At 38.3% G+C, this 11,290-nt stretch overlaps 1 protein-coding gene across 1 annotated transcript; it reads right to left on the reverse strand.

The window, feature by feature from the left end:
* Positions 1 to 3,858: 3,858 nt before the first annotated feature.
* DMRTA1 (DMRT like family A1) lies at positions 3,859 to 8,732 on the reverse strand. Its single transcript, XM_035016681.1, has 2 exons — positions 7,988 to 8,732; positions 3,859 to 4,703 (listed from the first exon to the last, which is right to left on the reverse strand). Exons 1-2 carry the CDS (start codon positions 8,628 to 8,630, stop codon positions 3,859 to 3,861), a joined length of 1,488 nt encoding a protein of 495 aa, XP_034872572.1. The 5' UTR covers positions 8,631 to 8,732.
* Between the last annotated feature and the right edge of the window lie 2,558 nt (positions 8,733 to 11,290).

Genomic DNA, 11,290 nt, shown 5'->3' on the forward strand with positions numbered 1-11,290 from the left:
TCTCTTCCCTGTCATCTTGTCATCCCTTGAATTCCCCATCACTAACATGGAGTTTAGAAAGGGGAAATGGTAATGAATTTCTCTCACTTGAATAATACTTAGTAAGCAAAAACAAAACAAAACACAAAAGTTATTTTAATGTTCGGCACAACTGCTCTGAAGTGTTACACCAAAAAGGCTTCAGTTTGGAGGGGGCAATGCCAGATAACTAAGGGCCTAGCTCTGCAAGGCAGGTATCCATAACAGGATTATTTGGAGATGTGTGAGGAGGGAGAAGAAAGGATCTGAGCAGGAACTTTTCCCATTACCCTTGACCTAAAGGATGAGCATCCACACTTAAGAATCACATCACCCAGGGGCACCTGGGTGGCTCAGTCTTTAAGTGTCTGCCTTCGGCTCAGGTCATGATCCCAGGGTCCTGGGATCGAGCCCCGCATCGGGCTCCCTGCTCCGCGGGAAGCCTGCTTCTCCCTCTCCCACTCCCCCTGCTTGTATTCCCTCTCTCGTTGTGTCTCTCTCTGTCAAATAAATAAATAAAATCTTTAAAAAATAATAATAAAAAAAAACAGAATCACGTCGCCCAGAGGAAAAGCTTTGCCTTTATGAAGCTGATGATGCACTTCATCTCATTTTGTACATAAGAGAATTTACAGTGGTAAATAATTAGATGCTTTATGCCAAGCTTCTCTTGTATTGTGAAGGCTTTTTAACTTCAAAGAAAAAGAAATGTCTAAGGAAACTGCAATTAAAAAAATAAAGAGTTGAATGAATAGGCCACTTCATGTTTTCTTAGTTCTAAGTTCACAGTTAGGAATTTCTAGGAAGGAAGGTCTTAAAATCCCCAAAATCTTTTTGTTTCAGTAGAAGTTGCAGAGAAAAAAGTAAATCATTTGAATCACATGTTCTTCAATTGTCCCCTCTAGTCTAACCCATTTTCATAGAATAGCCAGATGAGAGCTTAGACCAGGAGGCCTATGCACAGATTCAGAGGAATTCCAAAAACTCACCGCTGGAATTGGGATTAGGAAATCTCTGATCCAGAGGCCATGAGGAAGCTAAGGTGACTTCCACACACTCCATTCAAGGGAACAAAAGCTTCTCTTTGCCCACTTCTTTCACTATAGACCTGAAAGTTGTTTACCTCTCAGACAAACAAATTGCACTTCCCTAAACACACTACATGGAAGCAAATATTGTCCCTCTTCCTAATGAGTGGTTTAGGAGTTCAGGCCTCAAGTAGTAATCATGGGCATAAACCTCATGATTACACGGAACTCACTGATGTACCAACATTGTCAAACGGTACCAACACTGCATAATTTCTTGCTTTTGTACACATGGTAATAGAGACTATGAGCAACGTGAGGTGAGGTCTTGAATCTTATTAACCACTTTATTCCCTGTGTCTAGCACGGTGCCTGGCACAAAGCAGGGGCTTGATAAATAGTTGTTGAATAAACAAAATTCTAAGCTAATACTTTTTTCTTATGTTTAATTCAGTCATGGAAAACTATCACTTGAGCACCTATTATGTACCAGATACTATACAAAGCTGTGAGTAGACAGACAGGAATCCTTCCTCAGACCTTATAGTCTAACTGAAACTGATGAAGTAACTGCTACTTCTGATGACTGACACTATTATGGTGACCTTGGGGACGGGCAACACTACTGCTGATCCTCAATTTCCTCACATTCAATTTAATGTTGGACAAAATGACCTACTCTATAAGCTTATTTAGTTCTAAAATTATTGTAAAGGGTACGAAATGTATAAAGCATTATGTAAATTAAGTTTTAAGATTATAAAATTATTTTTTAACTTGAATGTGGCTCAAAATGGATATTCCCTCAGTTTGAAAGCAATTCAGCTTCTCAAATGGATATATGCACATCACTGTATGAACCACATAAAGAATTCAATGACTCTAGCATTGTTGTATTTTTAAAGCAGGTCTCTATTGTAAAATGTAACTTCTTTGAGAGCACAATATTTTACATTTGGTATCCTCTATAGGATCTAGTACTTTTCAAAAATATAGCATTTGAAAAATTAATCAATGCAATGGAAACAATTTAAGAATCACCAAGGATCCTAAACTGAATGGTGAATGGCATTTAGAGATCCAAGAACCTCGTGAAATTACATGCAAAACTGGGCATAGGCCATTGTGTGGAATTCTTTGGTTTTACCAGAGTCTCAGAGAGATCTATTATCCAAAATGGTTCCTCCATTCAGTATATATTAATTGAATATCAACTACTTGCCCAGCATCATATTATGGTTTAGGCTTAGAGTCTAAAACTTTTTTTATAAATTATGAATACTGATTACAACAAATCTTTACAAGATCTGCTTTCTCATATTCACACCACTAAAAATAACGCATACTGTATTAAATATATCTACATCCTAAATCACCATCAGATTCTATGCATTTATGATATTTGCTGGTAAAATATATATGCATATATATACACACATACATACACACATATGTATAATTTAAGAGATTTTTAGTGAATCATGTTGCTCAAGCTGTTTAAACTATTTCTAATTCATCAACTATCTTACACCACAGCTGCGTTTTCATTTATTTCTAACAATCACAATGAAGATACTGTCCTTAAAAAAAATGATGGCATATAAAGAAAACTGCATGAAATTGTTTTATAAGCAGTTTTCTCAGGGACATTCCACTTACTGAAATAAACAGCTTTCATATGCTCCAGATGGAGAACAAAAAGTATTACTAAAATCTCATGGAATCCTCTCAAATTTAATGACAGTATTTCCCCTTTGGAAATTTTATAACTCTCCTCAATGCATTAAGCATCATCTACCTACAGTCAATCAATATTTATCTGAGCAAGTATTTAAATTTTCTGAGTAAGACTATTCTTACCTTTGAGAATGGCCGCCCTATTCTTGCCACAAACATATGGAAAGGAATATTTCTCCAGATACAAAGATTAAAATCCTAACCCACAGTAGACGTTCACTTTATGATATGAAAGTTTCTATGTAGCATGATTCAAAATGACGGTTTCAAAACAACATTAACTTACACTATGAGGAAACCATTCATTTCTAATTCCTACACTCTACCAGAAGTTAGATGCAATTAGTGATAGTGGCCAGGAGATGGTGCAGTCTCATTTCCTAAAATTTACTTCATAGGCTTTGTGTAATTTACAAAGTTCACTTTAAAGAGAAATGTTTTATTAATGGCACTTGTTATCACAATTGGCTGATATGAATGAAAAGTAAGACATTCAGAAAAAAATAAGGAATTTAAATTTCTCAAAAGTTTTACTTATTACTAATCACTTATATGTGAATAGAATGCTTTAAAATACTTTGAATAGCTTTTTTTCTCTCCCATGTACAAGGAACAGAAGAAGGAACAGAAGGAAAGAAAAAGTTCAAAGTAATAGTCATTTAGAATTACCTCAACTTTTCAATTCTTCCTTTTAGTTCATTTTATATGCTGGGTTGCTGTACACTTATAAATGTATTTTACAACTATAAACTCCATTTTTCAACAAAATAAAAACAAGTATAATTATAGGAATTCTACAACTGATATTTTAGGGAGAAAATTCATAAAAGTAAAAATATTTCCTGAAATGATTTTATTCAAGGCACATATAATGTTTAAATGCTTCTTTCACTTAGTAAATGCTAAAGAAGAATCTTTCGATCTCAAATCTATCATATTGGTTATAAAAAAAAATAGCATTTTTAAGGTCTAGTATGCCATTCACATCCATAGCGTACACATTAATAGGTGTGGGTATGTGGGTTGTATTGCATGCTTCTAGAAATACTCCAAAGAGGGAGAATAGGCAGAAATATTACAGACTGTCCTGATTTGGCCTGGAATACAATCTGCCACCAGTTACTGAGTCTTTGCTGGGAAGGTAGGAAGACTCCCTAATCATTCCTGAAAATGCATAATCCAAAGCTGGTCGAAAAGGCAATGCTGGTACCAACCCCGGAGTTAGGTAAGGAGACATAAAACCAGAGAGCCCCCTTCCTGGAGAGGAGTATGCCAGTCGTAATGGATTGATACCTAGTCTAGGATTTAAGCTGTAGAGACTTGAATCACCTCCATAAGAAGCAGAAGCAGTTTGAAGAGGAGAGAAAGCTGATTTATTCCCTAGAGTTCCAAAACCAATTCCACCTAAACTAAAATTTGAAGCTCTCTGAAAAGCTGTATTTTCCAATTCTCCTGAGTTTGCTAGGTCCCTGGTGTCTGGTTGTTCTTTCCCATTTAGGACCTGTTCAATGGCTTGAACCACATCCCCTTTGCAGAAGCGCAGAATGCCTTCTAGCCGGCTACGCCTATAACTTGGGAAAATCCTGGTAAGGATATCAAGAGGGTCTCTTGGTCTTGAGGACGGTGTGGGAAGGCTGGCTCTGGTAGCAGTCAAGTCTTTGGCCCACTCACTTTCATTTCCTGATTCCAGATCAGATGATGACAGGGACCTGGGACTCTCTTCCCCTCCTGATAGCTCCCCAGGGTGAAGAGGCTGAATACTATCTTCCTGGTTCAAGCTTTCTGAAATACATGGCCTGATGTTTTGTTTTCCAATGACACCATTAGACTTAGGAGATGATCCCAGAGTACACTGATGGGATTTAGAGACTGGCTCTTCTTGTCCACTCTGGCCTGGGTCACATTTACTCGCTTTTAGTTCTGGCGGATAGAAAAGAAGAAAAGAATCAAATAAAGGAAAACTTCCCAAAACACAGACAGTACTGCCTACTTGAAGATAATGCTGGATAAAATAATTCATTTACTCATAATATATCAGTAATATTTATTTGCTGCAAGAGACTTCAATGAATAAGAATTTTAAAAGGTCCTTCAGAAGTAAAGGCATTGGAATAGTGGGAAAATGCTATTTATTAGGTCATTCCAAGATCACAAAATTATATAATATATAAATGCTGTAGTTATTTAGGAATCAGAAGATAAAAGTCTATTATTACCCCAACTATTAATGTGAAACCAATATCTCATGTTATTTGCCCCATTTGGTGATTTGAGATTTTCCTAAATTTTACCCAAATTTCATTGTTATCCTGGTGAGTTGTTTTTTTTTTTTTCAAAATGACACTATGCAAAAAGAACTAAATAAAATGACTGTTTAGATAAGAAGTCAAAGGAAGGAACAATCTCAGTATGAAAATGAACATTCTATTTAATAAATAATACTATGTTTCAATTTTTTTTTAATGCTCACATTTCAGGTTCCAATTAAGTAACCTGAATAATGGGAAAAACAACAAAATTCTTCATTTCACTTCAAATCTAAACCAATAATCACCACTACTGTACCAATCTCAAATCATACCAGAGCTTACATATTTCATTTTATGTGAGAGATGATACAGACTTGGTATTTTTCAATAATCCCCTATGAAATATGGACTTTTTCAATCCCTAGGAAATATTTTTTTAAAGTTTAGAGTCAAATTGTTTCTAAAATAAAATTATAAACTGCACTATTGCACTAAAGCAATCTGTATATATCTTCAAAGTGTCTTGTAAAACCAACATACTAGTTATTTGCTTCAAATCACAACTCCCTTCCAATATTAAGGGCAGTTTTCCAAAAATATTTGTACACAAAAATCTGATTTTATACCTCAACATGTGAGCATATTAATATTAATAAAACAGCAACATTTTAAATGCCCTTTTGCAGTTTATGCCAGGAAAATAATAATGTATACATTCACTAAATAACTTTTATTTTGGTTTACATTTCCTCTTATCCTATAAACATATTTTACCTCTATTTCCATTAGAAAGAGTAAACTGTCAAGTGGGATACTCAGTATTTCTGTCAAACCTTCTTTTTCTACAAATGTTATGAATTCAACAAAACAAATACTGCCTAAAGCAGTGATTTGCACACACAATTTGCAATGCTCCTATGGTTTCTCAAGAAGCAGTCCTAAATTCTAAAGAAGTATCTATACTTCATTTTAAAATTGAAGTGTGTGCAATTTAACACTTTGAGGGTTAAAATTCTGTCATTGTATCAAACAGATAACAAAAGAAAAGATGTTGTTCTGTAAAACTACAAAGACTCTCTAGTTTTCAACTTTAAAAGAAACAATGAAACTTTTCTAATGAAGTCTACCCAGTGGGGAGAGATTGGCCTTGGTCCACCATCACATTTTATTTCTAACTATGACCCACTAAATACGCACCCCCCCAAAACATGTAAGGTATCAAAACTTCATGACTATAGCAATTCATGCACAAAACAATTTTTACTAGTATACTGTACTCATAGAGTACAATATAATGCAATAAAGTACTGATTGCATAAGACTCTGGAGAATAAGGTATTTTTAAGATACTGTGATATCATTTGCATCATCTCTCTGTTTTCTCAACTCCTATATCTGGTTTTATTTCTTTACTTTTATCATTGTATATTTTGTCTTATATTGGATACATATAGTCTTCCTTCTTTTGTATATAAGTTTTTTTGTGTGCAGAAAAATCTTATTCGCCTCTGAATCACTGTTAGTCTTTGTCTAATGAGTGAGTAAATTAAATAGACTACTGCAGCTCATGGATATTGGGTAAGAGGATGCAGTCAGTTTAGAAAAACTATAGATGTGGCTTTTCAAAAAAGTAGGTCAACTGAGGCAAAGAATAAAATAAAAAGAGAACACTTTGGGTACTCCCCCCAAAATCATATAAATCAATGTCTAACAGAGAGTTAGCAGCCAGATTTCATGGTCAATTTAGTTTACAGAATTTTTCTTTTTTATAGCAGTTATTATTTGCTTAATGACTTTGTTCTTCAGCACTCTTTGATTTTTCAGGAGAAATGTTTAATGTTTTGTCCACTGAAAAGAATTAGAACATGGGCAAAACATTGACATAGGTGAACACAAAATCATATATGCCTTATTTAAATACAGACAGTCTTTTTCAAAAGTACATCCTGTGATCCAAAAGATCTGCAATTTTCACAATTCAGGGAAGTTTTCTAATTAATAACTTACTTTTCATTACCAGAGAATTTCATATTGTATGGCTTGAATTTATTTAAAAAAAAAAAACTGAAATGACATTTACACTGCTAGTGTTACCTGTAGAGGGCTGGGAAATTCACTAAAATACAATGAGATTTACATCAGCAGGAAAACTTAATTTGAGATAACTCTAATAAAAAAAATGCTCATATCTTTTTTTACATAACAAACGGGATGGTGATTTGCAGTCAAAAAATAAGAGGAAAAAAACTAAAACTCCTTGGATAAGATACTGGACTTTGAAATTCTTCTTCCCAATGGTTTTACAAATCTGGAAAGCCTAAATCCCTTTCCTATGGGAAAGAGCTGAAACTTTAAATTTAGAGCTTTCTACACTTTTGGAGGCTAACAAACAGTCATGGGGTGGTGCTTAACATTTCTAAGGGAAAGAAAGGAGGTAAAAAAAGGTTTGGTAGATTTCAGATTTCTTTCCCACTTCTAGCTGGCACCAAAGGTTTGCCCCAAAGATGAGGAACTGTACTCTCAAACCTCAGTGAATTTCCCAGCAATACTGGAAGATTAACTGTGGTTTTATAGCTGAAAAGAGTACAGAGCAAGCCCAAAACCCAGCTTCTCTAACTAAGCTTTTCACCCAATGCCCGCTTCAAGTTCTAACTCACCCAAAGTAATAGCGACTTGGATGCAAATTCTGTTCCTAGCATGAGTTGCTCATCTATCACTCGCTTTACTTTTACATTATCTTATCCTATCACCTAAGGGTACAGAACGCCCTTTCAAGGTACGTGTCTCTAACACCCTCATTAACATTTCCATTACAGAGCAGTTTCCCAGAACTTAGAGTGCTTCTTTTAAACAACTTTTCTTGCCCACCACCAAGGCATGGCTACTTGTTTCCAAGAGTTTTTTTCCAAAACAACCATTTTTCTTCGCAAAGGGCAAATGAAAAGACCAACTTACCTTGTTTCAGCTCCGTATTAGCTGGCTGGACAACTTGGAAAGCAGGGGTCGCCAGACTAGCCTGCCTCAAGGCACCCAGTCCCAGCGCCGTCACCGCCGCAGGGCCGCTGGAGGCCTGGGAATTCTCCGTGCGGTTGCCGGGGCCTCCAGACGTCCGGCCCCCAGGCCCGCAGGGTCCAGGGCACAGGAGCCTCTGCAGCCCCCGGGCCTCGCTCTCTTCCTGGGCCTGTTGCCGGCGCAGCGCCACCTGGGCGGCCATGACGCGCTGGCGCTCCGCAATCAGGGTGCACTTGGCACACGCGCAGTCCCGCCAGCGGCAGAAGCGTTTGTGGCCCTTGAGTGCCGACACGACGCCGTGGTTGCGACAGCGGGCGCACTTGGGTGTGCGCGGGTAGCCGCAGCCCACCGCACCCACGCCCCTCTCCAGTCCGGGAGCCGACGGGCAGCCTCCGCTTCCCGTGGCGGCCGCGGCTGCCCGCAGAAAGAGGCTGGGTGGCCGCAGGAAGGTTGGAGGAACTGGTATCCCCGGGGGTACTGGCAGCGCCGGAGACGGGGGCGGAGGGACGGCCGCCACCAGCCCCGGGGCCAAGTGGGGTCGGCCGCTGCCGCTGCGGTCTCTGCTGCCACACTGTGACTGCTCCATTCCCGAGAAGTGTCTGGCGAGCGAAGCGCGCAGTCCACAGCTAACCCTGCCGGGAGCGGGGGCCGCTAGGACCGGCCGTGGTCGCGCTGCCTCCCACCCACACACGGACAAAGTTTGACAGAATTCCCGCCGGGGGCTGGAGACGCTAAGAGGCGCAGATGCCCAGTGAGCCTCAGGAGTCCCGGGGCGCTAAGTTAATGCCCCTCTGCTCCGCGCGCTCAGCCCTCTGAGTGGGTGAAGGGACGGCTGGAGAGGCTGCCCCGCCCACCGGGTCTCCCCGCCGAGCGCTGAAGCCCTGAGAGGGCGGGCGGGCGGAGTGGGACCGCCTGGGAGGAGGGACGGTGGGAGACACAAGAAACCTCTTGATGGGCTGTCAAGATCCCTTCCCCAAAAAAGCCTTTTTCTCCCACTTGCCTCCCCATGAGTTCCTCAACGTCTATTTTTGTTAAATAATCAAGCCCTCTGCCATGCCTCTTACCGCCCTTCTTAAATTAAGCAAGATTGGAAGTTCTTTTCTCAGTCCCACGCTTCTCCCAGCAAGTTTGAAAATTTGGATGTGGAGTTGTTTTTCCTTTTCCTTTTCCCTGGTGAAGTTTTCAGGATGGTAGCATGGCCAATGTTAATGAGAAAGCACAGCTTGACAGATGGCAAATATTATGCACCTGAAAGATGCTTTATTTTAAACGGGTCTTAGGACTGCATCAAAACAATGGATAAATAATGAAGGGAGTTCATTCACATACGGATTCTTCTCGTTCATTCTGTTTATTTACAAATGCAATTTTGGATTGCACGCATTATTATATTTTGAAATCCGACCACCCAAATAAGTCTTTATGCATTTCTTATGTGGAAGTCTTTATAAGCAGCAATTGTGTTCAAGCTGTTTCAAAAATACTTCACATTTCTATTGTAAAATACTGGGAAAGGCCATTTAGACCATTCTTTAAATATGCCATCATAATATGCAGTCTTAAAATACGCATTTAATGCCCTTAATCTTAAGAAAAGATCATATTGCTTTTAAACCAAAAGAGCATTTGAGGCAGAAAATTCATGAGTGTTTGTTCTTAATGGAGAGTCAGGACTGTCAGTTCTTCAAAATAATATTCAACTACAGGCAATTCATATTCTAGCCCTAAAATGGTAAGTAACAATGACATTTTTACCATCACAACCACGGACATCCAAAGCAGACACTGCTAATCAATCTGGGTTTTCTCCTGCCTGCCCACTTCACACCATCCCCACCAACACCATCCTCCCATATCAACATCCTAACATCCTATCATAGAGGTTTTGCACCCCTTCCCAAGCACTGGAACTACCTAGGGAACTTCTAAAAGATAGATTCTCCAATCCAAGTATTCTGATTCTTTGGGTCTGAGTCTTTAAACTCTCAAGGTGATGATTATAATCAACCAAGGTTTAAAACTAAGACTCTAGGAACGTCTACCCTTTGCAGATTCTATAATACTCAAATTTTCTCATACTTCTAGATCTTTGCTCAATCCACTCCTGTCTGATAGCTAGTTATTCCCTAACTGTGGAACACAAATCCAACATTTAAGAAATGAGTTTTTAGTGCTATGTGGATCATTAAAGTACAATGAAGGGGTGCCTGGGTGGCTTAATCAGTTGAGCATCCTACTTTTGATTTTGGCTCAGGTCATGATCTTGGGGTCCTTGGATGGAGCCCCAAACCAGGCTCCGTGCTCAGTAGGGAGTCTGCTTAAGGATTTTCTCTCTGCTTTTACCCCTGCTCACGCTCTCTCTCTCTCTCTCAAATAAATAAATAAATCTTTGAAAATAAATAAATAAAGTACAATCAATTACCTAGTGAGAAAACAATTCCTTTTCTCTATTATTTTTAAGACTTGGTAACCTAAAGGAAAAGGATCAACTTGATAAAAGTATGTCTTTAGAATCTCTAAAGACTTATTGTGCTTTATAACAACAACAATAACAAAAATTAAGAGCTTCAAGTACCACTGTTTACCTGGAATTTAACACTGTTTTTCTGTTTTTATTTGATTATCAAGTTACCTTCCAATTATGGCAGCAAGTGATACTGGTTTTCATCCAAGGAAGTGAAAATAATTTTTAAGTGAATGTATTTAAATAAGACATGTGTCTATTTAAATGAGAAATAATCAATGTGTGAAGGACTGAAAATTAATAAACTATGGTGACAAAAATTAAAGATCTAAGTCAATGGAGAGATACGCCATATCCATGGGACAAAGACTCAATATTGTTAAGAAGACAATTCTACCTACATGATTTATAGATCAATTTCAATCAAAATTTCAGCAAACTTTTTTTGGTAGAAATTGTTAAACCCATTCTAAAATTCATATGGAAATGCAAAAGAAGGACCGAGAATAACCAAGGATAAAGTTGCAAGGCTAACAGTATCTTGTTTCAAAACAGTAACCAAAACAGTGTAGCACTGGTGAAAAGATAGAAAAATCAACCAATGTGACAAAACAGTGTTTAGAAATAGACTTACCCATAAGTAGACAACTAATTTTATACAAAGGTACAAAGACAATTTAGTGGACGGAAAATGGATAGTTTTTTCCAAACAAATTTTGCTGAAACAACTAGACATCCGTATGCAATGTGAAGGGACAGTGAAAGATGGATAGAAGGGATTA

The sequence above is a fragment of the Mirounga leonina genome, unplaced genomic scaffold (genome assembly GCF_011800145.1).
Source record: "Mirounga leonina isolate KUSES-001 unplaced genomic scaffold, KU_Mleo_1.0 Mir_170, whole genome shotgun sequence".
Taxonomy (NCBI): domain Eukaryota; kingdom Metazoa; phylum Chordata; class Mammalia; order Carnivora; family Phocidae; genus Mirounga; species Mirounga leonina.